This window comes from Lagenorhynchus albirostris, chromosome 3 (genome assembly GCF_949774975.1).
Source record: "Lagenorhynchus albirostris chromosome 3, mLagAlb1.1, whole genome shotgun sequence".
NCBI lineage: Eukaryota > Metazoa > Chordata > Mammalia > Artiodactyla > Delphinidae > Lagenorhynchus > Lagenorhynchus albirostris.
In genome coordinates, this window is record NC_083097.1 from 116,914,500 (window position 1) to 116,941,562 (window position 27,063).

The 27,063-nt window shown below is 40.0% G+C and overlaps 1 protein-coding gene across 15 annotated transcripts in view; it reads left to right on the plus strand.

Annotated features, from left to right (window-relative positions):
• Positions 1-2,742: 2,742 nt before the first annotated feature.
• Positions 2,743-27,063, plus strand: part of ANKHD1 (ankyrin repeat and KH domain containing 1) — a 121,141-nt gene continuing 96,820 nt past the window's right edge. For all 15 annotated transcript variants that reach the window (XM_060143741.1, XM_060143743.1, XM_060143747.1 and 12 more), the window contains exons 1-2: positions 2,743-3,150; positions 25,142-25,295. In XM_060143741.1, coding sequence (XP_059999724.1) covers positions 2,857-3,150; positions 25,142-25,295 — 448 coding nt within the window. In that variant the 5' untranslated portion in view covers positions 2,743-2,856. The remainder of the gene's footprint in view (positions 3,151-25,141; positions 25,296-27,063) is intronic.

The window sequence follows — 27,063 nt, forward strand, 5'->3', positions numbered from 1 at the left end:
TTATTGATATTTTACACTGAATACATTGAGTATGACTTTATATATTCATCAAATGTATTACCTGATATGATTTCTCAATTAGTTTTCAATTAGTTTTCACATTTGTAAAACCACATGAATGTGGTATATATGGAAATATTAAATTTAATATACAATATACACATTAATATAATAAATATTAATATATTGTATTAATATACAATATTTAATATACAATCTATATAGCAGTTACCAAAATCTAGGAGATTGAGAGTTCCTAACTCCAATACTGACTGTCAAACTACTGAAAACAAGTGTCTTAGGTAAAGGTCCTGGTGAAACAAAGATCACTGCTTGATCATTATACTCACAGTTATACTCAGGGTTGGTTGCTAGGGGCTGAGTAGAGAGTCTATTTTTCTCTCTCAAATATACTGGGGGAAATGTATATATCCAGATTTCCTTTCTCCGTCCTTAAGATTCATGTAATGAATTTAAGGAGTTTGTTCAGGCAGCTGCATCAGAAATTGTTTTTGTGATAGTGGTAGAAATGACAAGCAGTTCCTTTGTTGCACCAGTCAATACCTGTTTTTGCCTAAGGATGTAGCCATACCAATTCTGGATAATCCAGCTCTGAAGTGGGTTGGGCAGTGCTGGGTTTCTTTTGTTGGCGATATTAGTTTGAGTTGTGACCTAGTCACACATGCCTACTGAAGATATGAGCTATTTAAGTTCCACAAATTCTAACTAAAGCCAGTGTACATGGCATTTACATCAAAATAGTTTTCTAGAAAAGGTACTTTCCCCACATTTTCTACAATGTATTATCTAGAAAGAACATTTACCTAAAATGTTCTGCTCATAGAAAACTGTCTCTTTTTGACATGTGAAATGCCAAAATGGGCATTTACCAAGCCAAAGAAATGTTCACAATCTTCGAATTGCTCTTTAAATAAATGTTTGGCAGAATCGATTTTAAAGTCATTTTAAAAATCATTTTTTGTAGAATTTTCAGATTCCAGTTCAAGGGAGGTGAAATATTAAAAATTACACAATCAAGATATACAAGCCCCTTTGTTAAAGTTGCAAGAGAGTAGACAATGCCAAAGCTTTTGCTTTTAGCCAATCTCTCTTGGCTAAACTCGTATGGACATTCTCAGGGTCAAAGAACATTTGCCATACAAACTTCCCCAAATGCCTTTCTTGCGATCTTTGATCACAGGATTAGTTAGAGCATTAGTTCTTTTAAAGCCCTCTTTATTGACAAAGGCGATAGAGAGATAGAGCTAACAGAGGTACAGAGATCTCCTCTGAGGGGGGAAGACCCCCTTAGCTAGCCTTGTTTTGCATCACAGAGACAATTAGTGTGGCTGGCAGGAGCCAGGGGTCAGGTGGAGGACTCCTGAAGGAAAAGTAACTTAAAAAAGTTAGTCTTTGCTGTAAGTTTGGCACTTTGTTAAGCGCCTGACGTTATTACCAATTTATTCATAACAACAACTCAGTGAGGGAGGTATTAATATTAGCCCCATTTTACAGACGGACGAACTGAAAGTCACAGAGACTAAACAACTAACGCCCGGAGGTCACACAGTAAGTAAGTGGCGGCACCAGAACTCGAAATTGCTCCAGATCACGCACTCTTAACCACTGCATTCAGTCCCGCGGTGTGATTCCGCGCGCTGTCCACGGCCTTCCCACCCTCCTTCGTGGGACAGTTCCCGGTACTGAGGCATGGCGCTGTCCAGCCCTCAGGCCCGCCGCCTTCCACAGGCAAGAGAACGCGGCCCCGAGGGGCGACCCCGCCCGCAGGTTGTAGAACTGCCGCGCCCAGCCACGTCCTGGCACGCGGGCTGGCCGAATCGCCTCCGGGCGGTCATCCTCAGCAGCTCTCTGGTTCCCTCAGCTCGTGGGGCTAGGCTCCTCTCGGAAAGGCGGGAGGCACTCAGCCGTAACGACCCCGCTCCATCGTCTCTCCCAGCCCCCTACTCCCGCCCAAAAGGCCAGAAGCAGAGGTTACACTGCCTCCCCTGTCCCAGAGGCGGTGACCTCTCTAGTGACTGACGCGCCGCTCCTCCAACCAGGGACGGGCAGGAAGGTGGCGCCTACCTGAGACTGACAGCTTCTTCCCTCCAATCCGCGTGCAGCAACTCTCCGCGCCTGGCAGAGAGCGACAGGTGGGGACTGCGTTACCTCCGCGCCTCTTGCACCACTGACGTAAGAGCCTCACTAAGCGCTGGGTGAATTCACTCCAAATCTCACCAATTCTTGCAGGTCGTCACCTCGGCCGTCATTTTAATCAAGAGTGGAAATTCCCCAACCCTTTCCCGTCACCTCAGATGGGGGCGGGATGAATGGTACACTTACCGGCCAATTGTACCACGCGACGTCCTGTGACAAGGTGACCGACACTTTCTGTCGCCAATGAAGTTTTCCATTGTCAGGGGTCACTATGACTGACCACAAGGCCAACTAATCCACTTTAAGGTCGTGACGCGATAGTCAGCGAGACTGGCCAATAGACATAGAAAAAGACCGGAAGTCGGCACGTGGGGAATAGTAGGCGGGTGTTCGCAACCGCCTAGGCCTGCGCGGGTCAACGCAGCTTGGGGGCTGCGAGCCAGGGAGCAGCGCGTGACGAAGAGTCTGAGCGACGGCTCGCCTTGGCCAATGAGCTGCAGCCGCTGGGGAGCTGCAGCCAGTGGCGAGTGTGGGGGCGGGAGGCAGCAGGTTAGGCAGTGAGAAGTTAGTGGCGCTGCTGGGACGGGGGGGAAGGAGACGCTTCTTCCTCCTGCTGGTCCTCTCGTTTCCCGGGATTGGCGGCGGCGGTGGCCGCGGCCGCGAGTGACTCGGCAGCGTCTCTGGCTTCGCGTGAGAACCATGCTGACCGACGGCGGAGGCGGCGGCACCTCCTTTGAGGAGGATCTGGACTCAGTGGCTCCGCGATCCGCCCCAGCCGGGGCCTCGGAGCCGCCTCCGCCGGGAGGGGTCGGACTGGGAATCCGCACCGTGAGACTCTTTGGGGAGGCCGGGCCGGCTCCGGGAGTCGGTGGCGGCGGCAGCGGTGCGGGCGGAGGGGACGCCGCGGCGCTGGATTTCAAGTTGGCGGCTGCCGTCCTGAGGACCGGGGGTGGAGGTGGTGCCTCTGGTAGCGACGAGGACGAGGTGTCCGAGGTACGGCTCGGGGACCCCCGCCTCCCACACAGCTTGAGGCACGAATTCACTCTGGGCCGGCTCAGGGCAGGGGCCACCCTCCCGCTGCTCAGGCGGAGTCGTTTTCTGACAGCGATCGGCTCCATGGCGGCAGTGGCAGCGGTGCGGGCCTAGTGCGCCCTCGGCTTACTCTTCAGCCCGCGGCTCGAGCCGGACCGCTTCCCGTCACCATCCATAGACCCACAATAGAGAATCCTTTGGTCTCTGAGCTTCGCGCGGGAACCGGGACTCCTCGGGCACCTCCCGCCCACCCCGCTTTGGAGATGGGGGGGCGGGGTCTTGCCAGAGTCCCTGCCCTTGGTACTGAGAGAGCGAGACAGAGGGTCAGGGTGAGAGAGGGAGAGTGAGACAGAGACAGAGAGACAGAGCTGGCTTGCCTAAAGAGCATTGCCACTGTACTGTGTCTCTCGTCAGAGTTGCAGGGTTGGACATTGTTTGCCTTATGCCTTACTTGTGTGTTTAAGGAGGGGTCTTAATTCCCCTCTATGGTTTGAAACAGGTGAGTACTAAGGAGCTCTGTGCTTTTGCGCTGAAAAATCACGTGAGTCTTGCGCCTGGAACTTTGTGTGAAGTTAGACAGGAAAAGAAAGTTCCAGTGCATCTTTGAGCTTCGCAACAGCTGGATAGCTGAACTCTGGAGATTTTTAGGCTTGGAGAAGATGAGGCCCTGTATGGACACCTTTTGCAGTGAGGAAAATTTGTTATCAGGTCCTTAGTTTCTTTTAACTCCTATACTGGGCCTTTTTAGGTCTAGGCAACCTAGAATGGTAGGCATCAACTTTTGGCCTCTAGAGCAAAAGGAGATATTTTATATCTGCACTTTTTTCCCTTGACTTTGGCTTGGTTATAGTACTGTCTTGTGATGACTATTGTTCTAAGTGCTCAGAGTATTCTATTTTGGTTCTAAGGTGCCTGGTTCACCCCCTATGACATTTTAACCTCCAGTGTTGGTCTTAAAGTACAGGGATTTCTATATATGTACAACTATCCTGGCTTTTGTATTTGAGAGGAATAAGGAGACACTGCATTTGTGGGTTGTAGAATACATTTAGTGCGCAGTCTTGCCATTCTTGGTCTGAACAGGAATTCCTTTAGATTTAAAACCTTAGTGTATTCTAACCCCAATATTTTGCTTTGGAAAAAACTGTGTGGGTTGTAAAGGAGATAGTTCCTTGAATATCTGTATCTTTGAATTTCACTATAAGAGAAATAACTTCTAAGCCAAGGTGGGACAGGATTTTATTTGAGTAGGCAGTTAGGGAGAGACTCTCTGGAGCATTTCCACTCCTGGGCTTGTGGAACGCTTTCATTTAGACGTTGAATGAAAATTGATGAGAGATGAACCTAGAACACATTTACCTTTTACCTAAGAAATAAAGTGGGAATATCTTTAGGCTCTAAAAGATTAGAGTCTATTTTTCTTTGAAACTTCTAAGAGAGACTGAAAAGGTTTGCTTTGGTCTGGATGTGATAGAAGGATGATGTCCTTGATTTTCTGGACCATTTTTGCATAATTGTCATTGATGAGATGAAACATCACACATTTGTTTTTACTTCAGTAGTATTCTTAAATTTCTTCAGAGGTAGAGTGCTAGTGAGCTTCCGAAGTTATGAATCTAACTCTATGGGCTCATGTGTTATATCTGGGTAAATGAGCTTTTGAAATAACCATTTATGTGAGGCTTGTTCTTCACCTTTTAGTTTGAAGAAGGGGCTTGGATCTTTTTGTAAATTTTTTATATTAGAATTGTGCTAGCTTAGGGAATGTCACCATTTGGGATATTTGGTTCTTGTTGTTTTAAACATTGGGGTGAATACCTGTTTTGTATTTCTTCAGGCATGCTGAGCATGTTCCTTAGCTGTCTAGGGCCTTGAATAGAAGAGTCAGAACTTGCATTGGATTATTTTGAAATGTACCCATTTTTCAGAATAGAAGTCAGGTTGAAAATTCTTTAAAAATCTCTTTTTAAATGTTAACTTTAGATTTGTAGTCTTTTTTTTTTTAAGTAAGGTAAAAGGAAAATAAAATTCCTAAAGAAAGGATTTTGGTGAGGTTTATGACCTTTAATCTTTTGTCTTAAGAATGTATGCATATACTGTATGTCTATGTGTGTGACATCTTCCTTTTAAAATTATAAAAGTAATATAGTCCTATGGTAAAAAAGTTCAACAGTGTAGATAGTAGATATAAGATGAAAAGTAAAAGTTCTTCTCACCTCTACTGACCCTTCAAATCCCACTCTTCAGAGATAACCAGTATTGAAATTTTTCTTTTAGAAAAATTTCCAGGCCTATATAGGCCTATATGTATATGTATACATGTTCATATACACACTTAAAAGATAGATATCCTATCTTGAGACAGGTGCTATATTTACAATTAGTTAAAAGCACATGGAAATTGTGTACAACATTTTATAGCAAATTATAGCAAAAGCTTTGTAGGGTTTTTTTTTTTTCCTGAAGATTATGTTAAAGAGTCAAAAGCACACACCATACGGAGGGTCCATTCTGATTTTCTCTAATAGCAGATGGATGATTTCCTTTAGGGTTACTTATGACCTACTATCTAGATAGAGCAATGTTTCTCAACAGCAACGTATCGACATTTGGGGCCCGATAATACTTTGTTGTGAGGGGCTCTCCTGTGCTTTAGCAGCATCCTTGGCGTTTACTCACTAGATGCCAGTAAAACCCACCCAGTTGTGACAGCTAAAACTGTCCTTAGACAAAGCCAAATGTCTTGTGGGGCAAAATCACCCCTGGTTGAGAATCACTGGTCTAGAGGCCCACTCTTATCTGGGATGGCAATTTTGTCATGAATACTCTGTATTCAAAGTTCAGGTAAACAAGGTGAGTCACTGCTTTTAATAGCATCTCAGGGCTTATGCTCATAACCTGAACAAGAGAGAAATTGAAAGAGGGTACGGACAGGTGTTCTATTTTTTTTTATTTAATTTATTTTATTTTATTTATTTATTTTTGGCTGCATTGGGTCTTCGTTTCTGCGGGGGCTTTCTCTAGTTATGTTGAGCGGAGGCTACTCTTCGTTGCGGTGTGTGGGCTTCTCATTGCGGTGACTTCTCTTGTTGCGGAGCACGGGCTGTAGGCACGCAGGCTTCAGTAGTTGCGGCAGGCGGGCTTAGTTGCTCCGTGGCATGTGGGATCTTCCCGGACCAGAGCTCGAACCCGTGTCTCCTGCATTGGCAGGCGTATTTTTTTTTTTTTTTTTTTTTTGCTGTACGTGGGCCTCTCACTGTTGTGGCCTCTCCCCTTGCGGAGCACAGGCTCCGGACGCGCAGGTTCAGCGGCCATGGCTCACGGGCCTAGCCGCTCTGCGGCATGTGGTATCTTCCCGGACCCGGGCACGAACCTGCATCCCCTGCATCGACAGGCGGACTCTCAACCACTGCGCCACCAGGGAAGCCCTGGCAGGCGTATTCTTAACCACTGCACCACCAGGGAAGCCCCGGACTGGTTTAATGTTGTAAATTTTCCATGGTAAATTTATAATTTTAGGAAACTTAAAATGCTGTATTGTTTTTGAAAAATTCATTTATTGTCCATGAAAATGAATTTCTAAAAATCCTTTATGGGGACTTTGTTCAAGGTAGAAAGGCTTTACTTCATAAATTATCATCAATAGTGATAAAATAGGAAATATACCTTTGCATTCTAGTGAGCAAATTTTGGAGACATAAAAATGTCGATTGAAGGAAAAATTACATGTTATTACTGTAACAATTTTTAAAAATTTATTTAATTTATTTTATTTTTGACTGTGTTGGGTCTTCACTGCAGCGAGTGGGCTCTCTCTGGTTGTGGTGAACGCGAGCCACTCTTTGCTGCGGTACACAGGCCTTTCATTGAGGTGGCCTCTCCCGTTGCAGAGCTTGAGCTCCAGGCACGCAGGCTTCTGTAGTTGTGGCACATGGGCTCAGTAGTTGTGGCTCACGGGCTCTAGAATGCAGGCTCAGTAGTTGTGGCACCTGGGCTTAGTTGCTCCGCAGCATGTGGGATCTTCCCGGACCAGGGCTCAAACCTGTGTCCCCTGCAGTGGCAGGCAGACTCTCAACCACTGTGCCACCAGGGAAGCCCCTGTAACAATTCTTTATATTGCATGAGCATCAACCTTGCACAAGTTTCATTCTATAAAGCCTTAAGACTTTACGTAAAATGATTCGTTGGTGAGTATGGTTATATGGATGGTGGGTCGAAACAGTTGATTAGGTATGGGTAGAGGAAAACCTTTTTGTGAAACTTGAAGTATGTAGAGGTTATCTTTTGGTTATTTAGTACATTTTCATAGGTGATTTACATTTGTACAGTTCATAAGACTAATATAAAGGCAAATACAGTAAAAAGTCTTGACCTTACTCCTGCTCCCAAGTGTCCTGCCCTTTACACTTTAAATTTTTTATTTATTTATTTATTTTCGTCTGCGTTGAGTCTTTGTTGCTGCGCAGGCTTTCTCTAGTTGCAGTGAGCGGGGTTAACTCTTCGTTGCGGTGCGTTGGCTTCTCATTGCAGTGGCTTCTCTTGTTGCAGAGCACAGGTTCTAGGCACATGAGCTTCAGTAGTTGTGACTCGCGGGCTCGGTAGCTGTGGCTCACGGGCTCTAGAGCGCAGGCTTAGTAGTTGTGGTCCACGGGGTTAGTTGCTCCGCGGCATGTGGGATCTTCCCGGACCAGGGCTCGAACCCCTGTCCCCTGCATTGGCAGGCGGATTCTTAACCACTGCGCCACCAGGGAAGTCCTCTCACTTGTTTCTACTTTGAGATAATGCCCTTCCTACTCTTATGAAATTAATTTTTAAAATAATCGTGTTTGACAAAATATCAAATTGGAAAGTTCATGTTAGGACTCTGGGTAAAGCCTCAACAGTCTGGGAACCATTGATCTGAATGACTTGCTCAGGATCACACAGCTAATTTATAGTAGAAAATAGGTTATGTGACTCCCATTATAGTTATCTTAACTGCTACATTGTCCTGCTGACTGTTTCTCTTCTGATGCATGAACTTAATTAGTTGCTTAGGAAATGCCTTCTCAAACTAGCATTTAATCCGTAGTTGACCTTGTTGGAAAACTTTTATATTATGAAATTGGTGACTGCCATGTAGATCAATCAGTATATTAAGAAGGCAGTCAGGGACTTCCTGGTGGCGCGGTGGTTAAGAATCCGCCTGCCAGTGCAGGAGATACAGGTTCAATCCCTGTTCCGGGAAGATCCCACATGCTGCAGAGCAACTAAGCCCGTGCGCCACAACTACTGAGCCTGCACTCTGGAGCCCGCGAGCTACAACTACGGAGCCCGAGTGCAACAACTACTGAAGCCCCTGCGCCTAGAGCCCGTGCTCTGCAACAAGAGAAGCCACCCAATGAGAAGCCCACGAACCGCAAGGAAGAGTAGCCCCCGCTCGTGGCAACTAGGGAAAAGCCCGCGCGCAGCAACTAAGACCCAAGGCAGCCAAAAATAAAAATAAATAAAATTTTAAAAAATTATTTAAAAAAAAAAGGCAGTCAAAGGTGTGCCATTGAGTATTGGAGGAACACTACTTTAGGGTAATTTTGTAATTGCACTTAAACTCGGAAAGTTTAAGTCTTATTATTATTCATTTTAAGCGAATTAAGTATTAGAAGTACCAGTATAGAAAGGCATATAACCAACTTTGCCACTATGGGAAACATTGGTTTTAATTTGTAAAAATTAAAATCTGTGTGCTATTCTATTGGTAGTTACTTATAGTGTATGTTTCCTATGAATAAAGATCATTTGCCTTATGATGATTGACTGGTTTACCTTTTTTCTGGTCAACTTTACCTAAACCAGGAGGAAAGTAAAGTTGTATATAAAGCTTTTTTTTATTTGATAAGCTGAAATTTAGCAACAGTTTGTCAAAGAACACATTCTGCTCTTCCTCCGCTCTACAGCCTTCTGTTCTCACAAAGTTTTTCCCTTAATGGATGCTGTTTTCATTAGTAGAAAGAGTTTTTTTGTTTGTTTGTTTTTTTAAAGTAGATATCCCACCGTATCCTAGTGGTTTGATTCACTGCGTTAGTTTGCAATTTTGAAAAGAAAAAGGCAAGTACACTCCCAGGGATTAGCCCCAAGAACCAAAGAGTTGAACAGGAGAACAGTTTATTAAATTGTCAAGTTTTGATGCTTTGTAATGAGGACAGTTAGGTTGAGAACAATTTTTTAAAATTGTGGTAAAACAAGGATAACAAAATTTACCATTTTAACCATTTTTAAAAATTGTGTTAAAATATACATAACATAAAATTTACCTGTTTGTTTTGGCCATGCCGTGTGGCATGTGGGATCTTAGTTCCTCGACAAAGGATTGAACCCTTGCCCCCTGCAGTGGAAGTGTGAAGTCTTAACCACTGGACCGCTGGGGAAGTCCAGAATTTACCATTTTAACCATTTTAAAGTGGTTTTAAGTACATTCACATTGTTGTGCAACCATCACCACCAGCCATCTCCAGAACTTTTTCATCTTCCAAAACTGAAACTTTGTACCCATTAGACAGTAATGCCCTGTCCTCCCTTCTCCAGCCCCTTAGCAACCACAATTCTACTTTCTTTCTCTCTGATTTTGACTACTCTAGGTATCTCAAATAAGTGAAATCATACAATTTTTCTACTTTTTGTGACTGGCTTATTTTACTTAGCATAATGCCTTCAAGGTTCATCCATGTTTGCAGCATGTCTGACACTTAGCTGAATACTGTTCTATTGTATGTGTATACCATATTTTGTTTATTCATTCATCTGTTGATGGACACTTGGATTGCTCCTCTGCCTTTTGGCTGTTGTGAATATGCTGCTGTGAACATAGGTGTATAAATACCTGTTCAAGTCCCTGCTTTTGCTTCTTTTCTGGTATATACCCAGAAGTGGGATTGCTGGAACATCTGTTAATTCTATTTTTAATTTTTTGAGGAACCACCATACTGTTTTCCATAGCAGCTGTACCATTTTACATTCCCACTGGCAAAGCACAAGGATTCTGATTTCTCCATATTCTAGCCAATACTTGCTTTCTATTTTTGAGAATAGCCATCCTAATGGGTGTGGGTTTGATGTTGAACATCTTTTTCATGTGCTTATTGGCCATTTGTGTATCGTCTTTGGAGAGATGTCTATTCAAATCCTTTGACTCTTTTTTTTTTTTTTTTTTTTTTTGGCCACACTGCCCAGCTTGTGGAATCTTAGTTCCGTGATCAGGCAGGGATTGAACCTGGGCCCGTGCAGTGAAAGCGCCAAGTCCTAACCACTGGACCACCAGGGAATTCCCCCTTTGCCCATTTTTAATTGGGTTGTTTTTTCATTGTTTAATTGTAGGAGTTCTTTGGATGTTAATCCCTATCACATGTATAATTTGCACACATTTTCTAACATTCCATTGGTTGCCTTTTTACTCTGTTGTCCTTTTGTGCTTAAAAGGTTTTAGTTTAGATGAAGTTCAGTTTATCTGTTTTTTTCTTTTATTGTCTGTGCTTTTGGTTTCATATCCATAAAGTTGTTGCCAAATCCTATGTCATGAAGATTTTTTCCCAATGTTTTCTTCTAAGAATTTTATCCTTTTAGCTCTTACATTTAGGTCTTTGAGCCATTTTGAGTTAATTTTTGTTTTTGGTGTAAGGTCAGCGTCTAACTTCATTCTGTAGCTTGTGGATATCCAGTTTTTCCAGCACCACTTGTTGAAAAGACTGTAATTTCTCCATTGAGTGGTCTTGGTATCTTGGTTGAATTGAATTGATCTTATATGGGAAGGTTTTTTCTGGGCTCTCTGTTCTATTCCATTGGTGTATATGTCTGACTTTATGCTAGTATCTCACTGTTTTTATTACTGTAGCTTTAGTAGTAAGTTTTGAAGTCAGGCAGTATTAATCCTCCAACTGTGTTCTTCTTTTTCAAGATTGTTTGACTAGCTAGGGTTCCTTGAGATTCCACGTGAATTTTAGGATGGGTCTTTGTATTTCTGTAAAAAATGCCGTGGGATTTTGATAGGGATTGCATTGAATCTATAGATTGCTTTATGAGAACAAGTTTGAATACAAATCTTACCTAATTGTTTCACCACAGTAGATATTAGCAAATCAAAAAGCTTGAGACTGACAAAACATTTGAAAGCTTCTATGACAGGAGGAGACTGAGCACTCACTGATGTCCTCCCTGAAGCCATTGAACCCAGTTCACATGGAATACTGTGCTCTAAGTAGATGTTTATTTTTTCTTTTTTTAAGTCTTTATTGGATTTGTTACCATATTGCTTCTGTTTTATGTTTTGGTTTTTTGGCCACAAGGCACGTGGGATCTTAGCTCCCTGACCAGGGATCGAACCTGCATCCCCTTCATTGGAAGGTGAAGTCTTAACCACTGAACGCCAGGGAAGTCCCTAAGTAGATGTTTCTGTAATATAATCGTTATTTTTTCCCTGTTTGTCCTCATATTGACTAATTTGTGATTGATCATGATGCTTCATATGTTGATAAAATGCTAGGAAGAATACTTTTTATGCTTTTTATCACTAGAGATGGGATGAGTTCCATTTCGGAAAAATTGTCTCAATCTGGTATTAAATCTAGATAAATGAACCTGCAGTATTTTCTTTAATGATGTAGAATTTAAAAGTTTTCACATAGGCATTTTATGAAATCTGAGTCAGAAAAATAAAGGTTTGGCCATGTCAGTTGATACCTTGAGTGGTACACTTTGAAAGTACTTCCAGCACTTATCAGCTTCTAATTGATTTTCTCCTCGTGTTTACTTATTCTGCTAAATCTCTACATTTCTATTTTGGCCTTTTAAAAATTGTACAGTTGATAAATTCAGTAACATATGTGACACAGACTGTCATTATCAAAGAGCAAACCCCCAAAGGGGCAGTAGTCCAATTATATTGGATATATTCTCTCTTTTTTTTACTACATTTTATTTTGATATAATTTCAAACTTACTGGAAAGCTGCAAGAATAGTACAAAGATCTCCTCCCATATATCCTTTATCTAGACAGACCAATTTTGTTCATTTTGTCCCATTCCTCTCTCTCTCGACAAACAAGTAATTTATTTTCTGAATCATTTGAAAGTAGACTGCATACATCCTGTCTCTTTTACCCTTAAATTCTTTAGTGTATCTTTCCTAACAAGAAAGGCATTCTCTTACATAACCACAGTGTATTTATCAAAATAGGAAATTTATTAAATTTCCGAAGTATTTTTCAAATTCAAATTCCTAAAGTTAAAAAAATGAAATAGAATTCACATAATATAGAATTCACTCTTTAAATTGTACAATTCAGTGTTTTTTTAATACATTCACAAAGTTGTGCAACCTTCACCGTTATCTATTTTAAAAAATTTTCATCACCCCCAAACAAAACCTTGTACCCATTAGCAGGCATTTCCCATTCTGTCCCTGCAGCCTTTGGTAATCACTTTCTGTCTCACTGGATTTGCCTAGTCTGGGCATTTCATATAAATGGAATCATACAATATGTGATCTTTTGTGCCTCACTTCTTTCACTTAGTATATTGTTTTCAATATTTCTACATGTTGTATCATGTATCAGTACTAAATTGGAATAATATGTTTTGTGGATATACCACATTTTGTTCATTGGTTGATGACATTTGGATTATTTCCCCTTTTTTTTTTTTTTTTTTTTTTTTTTTTGCGGTACGCGGGCCTTTCGCTGTTGGGGCCTCTCCTGTTGCGGAGCACAGACCCAGCGGCCATGGCCCACTGGCCCAGCCGCTCCGCGGCATGTGGGATCCTCCCGGACCGGGGCATGAACCCGTGTCCCCTGCATCGGCAGGCGGACTCTCAACCACTGCGCCACCAGGGAAGCCCCTACTTCCACATTTTGACTATTGTAAATAATGATACTATGAACATTTGTGTACAAGTTTTTTATGACGATATCTTTTCAGTTCCCTTGAGTGTATACCTTGGAGTGGAACCTTGATCATATTATAACTCTGTTTTATTTTCTGAGAAATCACCAGGCTGTTTTCTGTAGCAACTGCATGATTTTACATTCCCAGCAGTGTATGAAGGTTCCAATTTTTCCACATCCTTGCTAACATTTTTTTTTTTTAATATCCATGCTAGTGGGTATGGAGTTTTCGGTTGTTTTTTTTTTAAAATAAATTTACTTATTTATTTATTTTTGGCTGCCTTGGGTCTTTGTTGCTGTGTGTGGGATTTCTCTAGTTGCGGCGAGCAGGGGGCTACTCTTCGTTGCAGTGCGCAGGCTTCTCATCGTGGTGGCTTCTCTTGTTGCAGAACATGGGCTCTAGGCATGTGGGCTTCAATAGTTGTGGCATGTGGGCTCAGTAGTTGTGGCTCGCGGGCTTAGCTGCTCTGCAGCATGTGCGCTCTTCCCAGACCAGGGCTTGAACCCGTGTCTCCTGCACTGGCAGGTGTATTCTTAACCACTGCACCACCAGCAAAGCCCCTGGAGTTTTACCTCATTGTGACTCTGATTTGCATTTCTCCAATGACTAATGAAGTTGAGCATCTTTTCATATGCTTGTTGTCCATTTGTATGTCTTTGGAGAAATGTTTATTCAGATCTTTCTCCCATTTCTTGGTTGGGTTGTCTTTTTATTGTTGAATCATGTTTGTTGTTTGTTTTTAGGAAAAAACATGTATTCTGGATACATACCAGTCCCTTATCAGATACATGATTTGGAAATATTTTCTCCCTTTCTGTGGGCCATCTTTTCACTTTCTTGATTGTGCCATTAAATTTTATTTTTTTAAGTTTTTAAATAAATTATTTATTTATTTTTGGCTGTGTTGGGTCTTCATTGCTGCACACGGGCTTTCTCTAGTTACAGTGAACAGGGGCTACTCTTCGTTGCAGTGTGTGGGCTTCTCATTGCAGTGGCTTTTCATGTTGCGGAGCATGGGCTCTAGGTGCGCGGGCTTCAGTAGTTGTGGCACACGGGCTCAGTAGTTGTGGCTTGCGGGCTCTAGAGCAGAGGCTCAGTAGTTGTGGCGCACAGGCTTAGTTGCTCCGTGGCATGTGGGATCTTCCCGGACCAGGGCTCGAACCCATGTACCCTGCATTGGCAGGCAGATTCTTAACCATTGCACCACCAGGGAAGTCCTGTGCCATTAAATTTTAAATTTTGGTTGGGCCCAATTTTTATATTTAACTAGTTTTTCTTTTGTTCCTTGTGCATTTGGTGTCATGTCTAAGAGACCATTGCATAATCCAAGGTTATGAAGATTTACACCTGTTTTCTTCTTTTCTTCTAAGAGTTTTATACTTTTAGCTCTTACATTTTGGTCTTTGATCCATATTGAGATTTTATGTAAGATGGGAGGTAGAGATCTAACCTCATTCTTTTGAATGTGGAGATCCAATTGTCCCAGCACCATTTGTTGAAAAGATACTTCTTTCTCCATTAAATTGTCTTGACACCCTTTTCAAAAATCAGTTGACTTTAAATGTGATGGTTTATTTCTGGAGTGTTTATTTCTATTTTATTCCACTGTTCTATATGTCTTCTCATGCCAGTTCCATACTGTCTTGATTACTGTAGTTTTTTGTAGTAAGTTTTGAAATTGGGAAGTGTAAGTCTTCCAATTTTGTTTTTTTTTTAAGATTCTTTTGGCTATTCTGGGTTACTGGATATGTTTGTGCTCGTCATCTGGTCTTCGGAAGAGGTATAATAGAGGGTATTTTATATGCTACAGAATTTGTGGTCACACACGAAAACCACCCCTCCTCCATTAATAATATTCCATTTCTTGAAATTTCTGCCCCTCTTGTATACACTGAAGGTGGATGGTTGGGAACTCTTATGATTTAAACCTGTGTTTGCTAGGCTACCAGAAGAGGAAGTTGTTGTAGTGTTTGTTGTTTATGCATCCCCTCCCTGACAAAGCCTGGATATATGTTTGAGAGGAGACAAAACTGAAGAGGGAGGAGGTGATTAGTTTGGGTAGTTGTAGTCTAAATATATCTGATGTGGACTATATAGAGCTTGCAAGAAGACTATGGACAGAATTTCTTTTTCCAGGATAATAAACAAATGGATAAGTGGAATAAAATATAAAACATAGCAATTAGAGTTTTTGCATCTGGTATCTTCTAACAATTGCTTAAGAGTTGAGAATTCAATATTTGAGTAACACACAATTAGCTTGACACCCAAGCCAGTGTTATCACCTGTGTGATTAAACTGCAAAAACAAATCTTGGATGTTATTGCTCAAATGGTCCCAATTATTTTAATTTACTAGTTATTTTGACTCTGAATAGTGAGAATCTGTACTATATTTTAGTACCTGTTTTGCTTGAGACTTGATTGACAAGTTAACAAAGAAAAGCTTATTTTCTTTTAGTTTGAAGAGACCATTATTTAAGGCTATACTTAAATCAGGTGCATGTATTTGACCTATTACCACCCCCCACAAAATTTTGAATAGTATGATAACAGTATCAAAAGTACTTACTACTATGTACTATCTCCTTGTTAATCTGTTGAAAGCATGCTCTCATTCTCTACAGAGGAAAATCAGTGTTTAGTTTGGGGTAGAGCCTCTTTTTCATGAACTGATATCTTGCATAATAAAATTATATCTTTCAGAGATTAGTGTCCTTGGCACTCTGTTTAAGAATTCTGATTGGTATCGTAGGGTAGATTCCACAATAATTTAACTAGAATCTACTATTTGTTAAGCTTTGTGCTGGGCTTTGGGATTACAAAGATGAAAAAATGTGGTCCCTGCCCTTAAAGACATCAGGCTTTTCAGGAACATGAACATTTCAGAGAATGTGAAAACAAGGTAAATTATTTATTCAAATTATATTTGCCCTTCTAAACTAGTTTTACATAATAACAAATTATATTTGAGTGTTTGTTCTAGGCATGTGTACCTTAATTGCATCACCTCATTTAATATTTTTCTAGTCTTGTGACAGTCCAAGATCCTAAACTCAATATATGGATCATTGCCCTGTGTTAGTTGGATGATCACTGTAAAGGTTGATGTTTGGATGTCTTACTTCAGGAGTTTGATGGACTTTAAGTGACAGGTTTAAAGGGGCAGTGATTTAAAATGAAAGGATACAAAGTTCATCAGCATAAGATATTTGAGCAAAACCACAACTGCTTCATTATGTTCTATAAACTCTCCAAGCATGTCCTGCTCCAGAGCCTTTGGCATTTGCAGTTGGCTCTCACAGGAGCATTCTTCTCTTAGATATCCGTGTGGCTACCCTCTCTCACTTATTTTAGCAGTCTGGTAAGAGCCCTTCCTACTGCCTACAGTATGTATGTTCCATAAACATCTCAGACTCACAATTCTAAAACTGAACTCATCACTTCCCCCTCTACGCCTATCCCTTCCCCACCCCCACCTTTGTAAATTGCATTGCCCTAAAACTAGTCAGTGTAGTCAGAAACCTTGAAGCTTGCATCTGCTATATCTTACCACATACATCCAAACAGGTACTAAGTCCTGTAGGTTCTTTCTTAGCGTCTTGTTTGTCTCTTTCTCTGTATTCTCACTGCTTGTGCTGTAAATCAAGTCATCATCTTTCACCTGAACTTATTGTAGTAATCCCTGGCTCTATCTACCTCTGTGATTATACCTCTAATTCTTCGTTTACCCTACTATCACAGTAAATTCTCTAATGCCAGTTCAATCATGTCACTCCTTTGGCAAAAAGGTTTCCCATTCCTTAGATAAAGAATAAATCAAATTCCTTGGTATGGCATACAAGGTTATTTAGGATTTGGCTTCTGTCTATTTCTATCCTTGCTGTATCCTACTTTATTTGCTTTTTATATTCCAGCCATACCAAATTGCTGTAGTTCTCTGAACATATCAAGCTATTAAACGTCCCAAGTAATTTGCTCTCACTGCTTTGGCTTCTAGAATCATGATAATAACTACTGCATACTGAGTGTTTATTGTCCACTGGACTAAATGCTTACCTTTACGTTCTTAAATAAACTTTACAACTACCATATGAAGGAAGTGATATTATTCCCAATTTACAGATGAGGAAACTGAAGCTTAGAGACATTGTATAATATGCACAAAGTTGTACATCTAGTGATGGAGCCACGATTTGAATCAGGTTTCTTGGAATGTAAAATCCATGCTTATAACTACTACTCTACACTGCAGCTGTCACTAATGGCCCCGTTCTCCATCCTGTTGGATACCTTCTTGTTCCGGATCATCACCTCTGATTTCCTTCATTACTACCCCAACTGGAATCGACCATTTCTTCCTTCCTCTGTGTTCCCACGTTGTCTGTATATAACTCCCTGTTAAATAGCATCTGTAGTACTTTATTGCATTTATTTGATTATCTGTCTTAATGAGCAGGAATCATGTCTTATTTATTTTTGTGTTTCCCATATACAGTAGAATGTCTGGCACTTAGTAGGTGCTTATTAAATGTTGGGTTTAATAAGCCAATGTTGAATATATATATAGTGTTTAATATGCTCAGATTACTTGTTAGCCTAAGACAACATAATGGATTTTATATTTTTGTGGAGTAGAGAGTAAGAGTATAGGAACACAAGGTCCTTAGACAAACTGACCTTAATAATAGTAGTAATGGTAATATTAATAGTAATAATAACTAATATTTGTTGAGTGATTACCATGTATTAAGCACTGTTGGTACAATTTTAGATATAGTATCTTGCTTAATCATCTATAACCCTGTGATGTAGTTACTACTATTAGCCTTATCTTATAGCTGAGGAAAATGAGGCTAACAACGGTAAAAAGAGTTAGCTAAGATGGCACTGTGAACAGTGGGCTAGTGTTCTAAGAGACCTTGCTGTTAGTCATTATGCTCTCCTCCCATTATTGATATGAATTGGAGGTGTTTGAGTCTCTTTTTAACTTACTAAAATTAAGTATTTCTTTGGTGTGTTTGATGCTTATTTTTTTATTTAGGGTAATGAGCAGAAGCCAGGACTTCTTTCTAACCTCAGTCTTACCCATTTATTATGATAGGGCAAATACAGAATAACATTTCAACATTAAGATTTTCTTGGACTTAATTGCCAGGTTCTTCATTCCTTGTGACTTTCCTCATGAGTATGCGAGGAGTCTTCCCTTTTTTAAAATATATTGTGGCACAAATTTTGTTGTATGTATGTTGGTTAGAAATAATGTAGTGGTACTGCCAGAAATTACTAAATAAAAGCATGATTTGTCTGTCTCTCTAAGAACTCTGGCAGAGAGGAGTTTGTGGGCTTGATAATCTATTACATTTAATTTAATTTAAAGGTTTTTCCTGACATTGCTCTTATTGTTAAACTGCAACATCATGATGCTTGTAGATTCTCTGTTTACTTCATTGGTTAGTACACATTTGTTTTAGTCATACTCCACTGTTTAGAAGAGTCACTTAATACAGTTTGGTGTGGTGAAAAGGGTGTGAGCTTTGGAATCTGAAACACATGGCTTCAGATACCTGTGTGGTTATGTGATCTTGAGTAAGTCACTTAACTTTTCTGAGTTTCATTTAAAATGAAGATGTTAATCTGCTTCACTGAGTAGTAAAGATGATGGAGTGGAATAATATATGGAAAATGCACTTAATGGTAACTATTATTTAAAAAAAAAACCTTTCTTTTCTCCCATGTTTAGAAACTTCAAAAAATAATAGATTCTGTATTAAAACTATGGTGTAGAAATGAAGTTTTTGTAGTTGACTAAAGTGGAGTTAATTTTCTCCAGCTTTAACTGAGAATTAGGAAAAGCCTGATGGTTCTCTCTTGTGCTGTTTAAACTAATTAACTTCAGAAATCCCAAGGTAACAGTTATGTTTTTTGAGAAGAGGATTGTGGATCTGAAATTGGGCATACAGTTTTCCTCGTAGAAAGAAACTTGAACACTTTTTACGATGAGGCATATAGCCTTTGCATTCCATTACTTCCAGATGTTGTTGCTGATTATATTGGGCCTTACAGTATCAGCAAAACTCGTTCCTAAATTTATAATTATTTGGTCTCAAATTGCATCTGTATTACTTTTTCCTTTTGAGTGGATCTTGGAGCATGTTTGTGGTGGATGCAACTGTTGAAACTTTGGAGTACCACGTTTTTTGCAAAAAGGAATTACCATGTCTTTCAGTAATTATCTCTTGGAATGCTGACCCATTCTTTTTGCTGCTCCAAGTAGAAATCAGTAGTAAGCTACCTGCATTCTAAAATTGGTATGATTCTAATTTAAAGACTTTGGGTGGGAAAAGGTAAGACATGTTTATCTCTCCAAATGTTAACTAAGAGAAGAAAAATAATAGCAAGTACATTTTAAAAATATATATTTTTTAGATGTTTAAATGTTTTATTTGGCTTTTCCTTTTTAATTATCAAATCTGAATTTCTTGAGGAAGCTTTATTTTTGAAGGTTTATAAGAAGAGGTAGTGAAAAATAAAGGGTTTAGCCTTCCTCTTGAACTTTCTCATAGCTCTGGTTGGAATTCATGGGAGTGATGATGATTCTTTTTTTGTGTGTGTGGTACGCGGGCCTCTTAACTGTTGTGGCCTCTCATGTTGCGGAGCACAGGCTCTGGACGCGCAGGCTCAGCGGCCATGGCTCACGGGCCCAGCTGCTCCGCGGCATGTGGGATCCTCCTGGACCGGGGCATGAACCCGTGTCCCCTGCATCGGCAGGTGGACTCAACCACTGCGCCACCAGGGAAGCCCAGTGATGATTATTCTTTTTTTTTTGGCTGTGTTGGGTCTTCATTGCCGTGCGCGGGCTTTCTCTGGAGAGAGGGAGCTACTCTTCGTTGCGGTGCGTGGGCTTCTCATTGCGTTGGCTTCTCGTTACGGAGCGTGGGCCCTAGGCGCACAGGCTTCAGTAGTTGTGGCATGTGAGCTCAGTAGTTGTGGCTCACAGGCTTTAGAACACAGCCTCAGTAGTTGTGGTGCATGGGCTTAGTTCCTCCGTGGCATGTGGGATCTTCCCGGACCAGGGCTCGAACCCATGTCCCTGCATTGGCAGGCAGATTCTCAACCACTGTGTGCCACCAGGGAAGTCCCGAAATTGTGGGTTTTTCTGTTGTTGTTTGTTTGTTTGTTTCTTGGTGGAAGTGAGTTTTGGCCAAATCATAGCTAGGTTAATAAATGATTTTTTCCTAATTAGATTTTGGCCAGGGTGACTGAGGTGTTTTGTTTTTTTTTAGGTGGTAATAGCTGAGTCTGTGGTTATTCTCCCTAGTAACTATTGCCATCCAGTGGTTCATTTTGAAATGTCATATGGGACAAAATGCTTGTTCCCCTTTTCCTCCCTTCTACCTTTGTTTAAATTCTAGTTGAAGCTAAAAACCACACTCATTTTTTTTTAGAAGAAGGGAGGGAGAAAAAAGACTTTTGAGGGGGAAGACATAAAGAGTTTGACTTTAGCGTTTTAGAAGAGGTAACCTATAAGGGAAAAAACAGGTAGTTTTTTGTGGGCCAGATTTCCTCTCATTCTTTTTCCTCCGCGTTTTATTTTTGTACCTAATCAGAAGTAGGAAAAAAATCTGCCATGTTTAAGACTTGAAATAAACTTTTTTGCCATTGGTTAAAAACAGTACCACAATAGGTTGATGTTTTATGTTTGCTGCTGAATGTAGCTGCTGGATAGAGATGAGCTGTGTAACTACTGTTAAGCAATAAGGAAATTTCTGTGATCCTTTAGCTGTATGTAGGAAACTATGAGGCTTATATATTCATTTGCATGATGAAAACTAATTTCATTAGATATAATATTACTTTGAACTTATCTATTATTTAGACATTTTTTTGGTGTTATATCACTGAGCCTTTATATGAAATGTATGGTATTGGTCTTACTATTTCCATGTAGCTATAAATGGTTTCCATCTTGACTGGCCAGGTACCTTTTGAGGTAATGCTGTTGCAATCGGCATTGCAACAATATGTGTTTCAGTAGGTTTATCAGGTAAGATATTTATGAACTGCCAAAAGCAATCCCCCAAATAGTCCCAAAGTAATAGGCATAACTGGATATTTTATCCTTTTATTGAATCCACATTGAGACAGGCTTTTAAAAGTTTATGGAAAGTAGGACAAAAAAGTATGAGAATTGAGTGCCTTTGGCACATCTGATTGACACAAATGTATTCAAGTCATTTATGTGTATAGTTATGTATAACTCATTCTGGGAACTTAAGATTTTCCCCACAAGTGTTACAGATATTTAAAATTTGATCTTGTGTGTCAGAACTTAAATATAAAATGCCTAAAACTACATTTGAAAATTCAAGTGATTCTCACAAGGAAAAAAAAGTTGTAACTATGTGAGGTGATAGATGTTAACTAAACTTACTGTGGTAATAATTTCATAATATATACTGTTAGCAGTCACTCCCATTCTTCCTTTCCTGACTCTTCAGGAGACCATTAATCTTCTTTCTGTCTCTGGGGATTTGCCTGTGCTGGACATTTCATATAAATGGAATTGTACAGTATGTGACTTTTTGTGCATTCTTTCATGCTAAGCATGATATTTTCAACGTTGTCAGTGTTATAGCGTGTGTCAGTACTTGGCTGAATAATATTCCATTGTATGGATATACCACATTTTGTTTATCCATTTACTAATTAACAGACATATGGGTTTTTTTCCACTTTTTGTCTACTATGCATAATGCAGCCATGAACTTCTATGTACAAGTTTTTGTATGAACATGTATGTTTTCAGTCTTCTTAGGTATATACATAGAAGTGGAATTACTGGGTCATATGGTAATTCTGTGTTTAATTTTTGAAGAACTGCCAAACAGTGTCCCACAGTGGCTTCATCATTTATACTTCCACTAGCAATGTACAAAGGACCTTACTTTTTTGAGAGCTGACCATTCGTCACTTTCTAAGTGCATCTTCAAGCCCATTTTTTATTTCATTCCCTTACTCTCCACCCACATGTCTGACCACCTATTGAAATTCTATGCATCCTTCAAAGCCTAGCTCAAATGCTACTTCTTGTACAAAGTCTTCTTGGATTACTGGGGCTGGAAGTGATTTCTCTTTAATGCATATAGTTTTACCATTTATTTCTCTTGGAGGCCTTTTGTGATAGTTGTTGGTGTCTTTGACATTTCTTCTACCACATTTTTGTACTCTCTTGGTATTGTACTTTGTATAAAACAGGACTTCAATAAATATTGGAGAATGAATGGGAGAGAATTGGAAATCCTTAACTTGGATTTTTTAAAAGTTACATAATACATGTAATCTGTATTCATCTCTGTAATATGTGTAATACTACATCAGAACAGTGCTGCTTATAAAATAGACATATTAACATCTAAATACCATATTTAATAAATTTCAGAATTTGGAATGGTGGTTTTTATCCTTACAACTGGCAGGTATATGTATCTGCAAATATGTAATATTTTCTTGCACTTGCAACAAGCTCTTTGTTGTACAAGCAGTTACCTTTCAAATCATTTGAAAACTGGTAGTCTACATTTATCTGCTGGCATTGATCTAGAATGACATCTTTGTCTGTAATTATATATTAAAGGATCTGTATTACAACATAGTACATGGCTCAGTGTTACTGGGTCTGAAGTTAAAGATTTATTTTATAAAAATAAAGTACATCACTAGATAATAAAATATTGTTATATCCACATCATTTTAACTTTACTGTCTTTATTAAGATATCTTTATTTGGTCTCCATTGTGAAAATTGATGACCAACTAGTCAAGTATTCCAAATAATGTAGTCCAAATACTGTGGTCCTTTGTTTATTAATTTGTTAGGTAGTATCTATTGCCTAGTGTTTAAGAGTTATATGGCCTTTGGTTTTTTTGGGGTTTTTTTGTGGTACGCGGGCCCCTCACTGTTGTGGCCTCTCCTGTTGCGGAGCACAGGCTCCGGACGTGCAGGCTCAGCGGCCATGGCTCACGGGCCCAGCCGCTCCGTGGCATGTGGGATCTTCCCGGACCGGGGCACGAACCCATGTCCCCTGCATTGGCAGGCAGACTCTCAACCACTGCACCACCAGGGAAGCCCATATGGCCTGTGTTTGAAACCTGGCTTTGCCATTTATTAGCTGGCAGAAATACTTAACCTTTCTGATCCTTTTTTTCTGTCTGTCTACAAGTATATTAACCTCCCTGGTTAGACACTTTTTATATATATAAATTTACTTTATTTTTGGCTGCATTGGGTCTTCGTTGCTGCCCGTGGGCTTTTCTCTGGTTGCAGCAAGTAGGGGCTGTTCTTTGTCATGGTGTGCAGGCTTCTCATTGTGGTGGCTTCTCTTGTGGCACACGGGCTCAGTAGTTGTGGCTCGTGGGCTCTAGAGCGCAGGCTCTGTAGTTGTGGTGCATGGGCTTAGTTGTTCCGCGGCATGTGGGATCTTCCCGGCCCAGGGCTCAAACCCGTGTCTCCTGCATTGACAGGTGGATTCTTAACCACTGCAGCACCAGGGAAGCCCCAGACATATTTATATACTACAGACCTGTATAGGTATATAAATATGTACTCATGATTATATATACATGAGTACTCATATGTTCATGTTTGCATACATATACATACATACTTTTAGCAAAATAAATATCATACTGTTTTAAATCTTGTGGTTTTCACTTAATTTTATGACTGTTTTCTTATGCCATTAAATATGCTTCAAACACATTGTTCTTAATGACTGCATAGTGGTCCATTCTGTGAATGTACAAAATGTACTTACCAAATCCCCTATTGTAGTTTTTTTCACTTCATTTCTGGAATTTTAATTAATGCTGCAATGAACATTCTTGCACATTTTTGTCTGGCATTCAGATAATTTTTTAAGGATAGATTTTTTTTAATGGAATTACTGGGTCAAAGGGCATGTGCTTTTTAAAAATAAATTTATTTCTTTATGGCTGCGTTGGGTCTTCGTTGCTGCACGCGGGCTTTCTCTAGTTGCAGTGAGCGGGGGCTACTCTTCATTGCAGTGCGTGGGCTTCTCATTGCAGTGGCTTCTCTTGTTGCGGAGCACAGGCTCTAGGCATGTGGGCTTCAGTAGTTGTGGCACTCAGGTTCAGTAGTTGTGGCTCTTGGGGTCTAGAGCTCAGGCTCAGCAGTTGTGGTGCACAGACTTAGTTGCTCCGCGGCATGTGGGATCTTCCTGGAGCAGGGCTCAAACCCGTGCCCTCTGCATTGGCAGGCGGATTCTTAACCACTGCACCACCAGGGAAGTACGGCATGTGCTTTTTAAAGCATTTTGATACACATTTCCAAATTGCTTCCCAGAAAGGTTGTGCATATTTTATTTGGTAAGAAAATTTAGAATTAACTTGATTTGAAATTAGAGGGTTGCATGTTTATTTTCGTAAGTTGATTTTGCTTATAGGATTCATTTCAACAAATATGTATTGAATAAGTACTATGTACAAGGTATTCATAGGCTCAGAGGATAGAGCAGTGAACAAATGACTATGATTCCTAACCTAATAGAGTTTTCCTGTCTAGAGCAATTAGGATATTTGATAGTGGAGTAAATCTTCTTTAGTTTGTCAGAATTGAATATATTAATTGGAAGAGAGGAGAAATGATACTTTAATGACCTATTTATGCTATCTAGGCTTTCTACTATCTACTCCTGCATACATCTTCCTAGGGCCTATGTTGATGTACTTGTTTCATTTAAAAAATGCTGCTTTTCAGGCTCTGTGGTAGGCACAGAAGATTCATTGCTCTCCAGGAAACTTTAATCTGGTGTGTCTGGGTTATATCTGTAGTCGTGTCTGAAGATAAGCAGATAGTCAGGAGGCTCCCTCAAAGTCCCTCCCTATAACCCCCTGTTTCTACAATAATTTATTTGGTTATATTTGAATTCCAAATCAGAAGTCATATTACCTTAAATTGCTGTTATTCTAACAATATTAAGATCAGCTTCATGGATATTGCATCTTTAATTCCTAAACAGGTTGAATCATTTATTTTGGACCAAGAAGATCTGGATAACCCGGTGCTGAAAACAACATCAGAGATATTCTTATCAAGTACTGCAGAAGGAGCAGACTTACGCACTGTGGATCCAGAGACACAGGCACGACTAGAAGCATTGCTGGAAGCAGCAGGTACTTTATTTTCTCTTTTTCATCTTTTTAAAAGACTCCAGGGAATACCCTCGTGGTTCAGTGGTTGGGACTCTGCGCTTTCACTGCCAAGGGCATGGGTTCGATCCCTGGTAGGGGAACTAAGATCCTGCAATCCGCGTGGCATGGCTGGGAAAAAAAAAAAAAAAAGACAAAAAAACCCCCTAAGACTCCATCTCTATACAAAGTTATAAAAGATTATCCCCAAATTATATATGTTATATAAAATTTGAAATCTGTAAAATTTGTTTTTTTTAATTTCCTAAAGAAAATGTTCACATTTTACGTTTAAAAAATTCTTGGTTGAAAGTTCTCAGTGAGTGATTTCTAGGCTCAACACTAACTTTTTTTTTTAATTGAAGCATAGTTGATTTACAATGTTGTGTTAGTTTCAGGTGTACAGCAAAGTGATTCAGTTTTACACATATATATATTCTTTTCCATTATGGTTTACTACAAGTTATTGAGTATAGTTCCCTGCTATACAGTAACATTTAACCATTTTTTAAAAATTTATTTATTTTTAGCTGTGTTGGGTCTTCCTTGTTGCGCGTGGGATTTCTCTAGTTGCGGCGAGTGGGGGCTACTCTTTGTTGAGGCGCACAGACTTCTCATTACGGTGGCTTCTCTTGTTGCGGAGCACGGGCTCTAGGCACGCAGGCTTCAGTAGTTGTGGCACGTGGGTTCCGTAGTTGCTGCTCGCGGGCTCTAGAGCTCAGGCTCAGTAGTTGTGGCGCATGGGCTTAGTTGCTCCACAGCACGTGGGATCTTCCCAAACCAGGGATCGAACCCGTGTCCCCTACATTGGCAGGTGGATTCTCAACCACTGTGCCACCAGTGAAGTCCCAAGACATATATGTAGTATGTTAGGAATGTGTTTACTTTGATGATTCTTTTTATTCCTTTAACTTTCTCCTCTTATGAAAAAGCATAGGTAAAATTTATAGCAGATTGACTTTTAGTCCATCTAATGTGTCTTTTTGGAACTGACCGAAACTTAAAATTAGATTGAACAAAACAATTTAAGTATCTAGCAGAAGATGGTTTAATTTAGAGCAGACGGTTTAATTTAAACCTTCTTTAAAAAAAGTTTCCATTGCAGGGGGCATAGGTTTGATCCCTGGTTGGGGAACTAAGATCCTGCATGCAGTGTGCAGTGTGGCCAAAAAAAAAAAAAATCACATTAGTAATTGCTTTGGTGTCCCTCCCTTCTTTGGATTTATTGTGAGTCTCCTACTTTTGATTTAGGAATAGTCTATGTAAGATTCCTGAAATAGGAGTGCCATGGCCACCATATATATATATATATATATATATATATATATATATATATAATTTTTTTAGTTTTTAATTTTTTTCCTGTGCTTTAGAACCAGCTTAGAGCAGAGAGAAATGTGGAGAAAATGCATTTTTCTTCTCCATGTCTTTTCTGGACTAAGTTACTTTCGTTCCCTAAATCAAGCTTTGTTTACTGGTGATAGTACCTCTCCTCTCTAGTTTAGGCTGACATTTCACTCATACTGTGGGTACTACTCCAAGACCCCTAATTAAGGATTTTAAACCTATTTCTCTTTTTTCTGGTCACCTCATGAGTCTCACTCAGGGATGGCTCTTTTCTGCTACATTGAGCATTTTTCTGTAGGTTCATGGTTAAGTATAAGTACTTATATACTTATACCTTATACAAGATACCTTAGAATTGCTTGCTTTTCTTACCTATATTGTGAGAGAGAAAATAAACCTTGAAAAT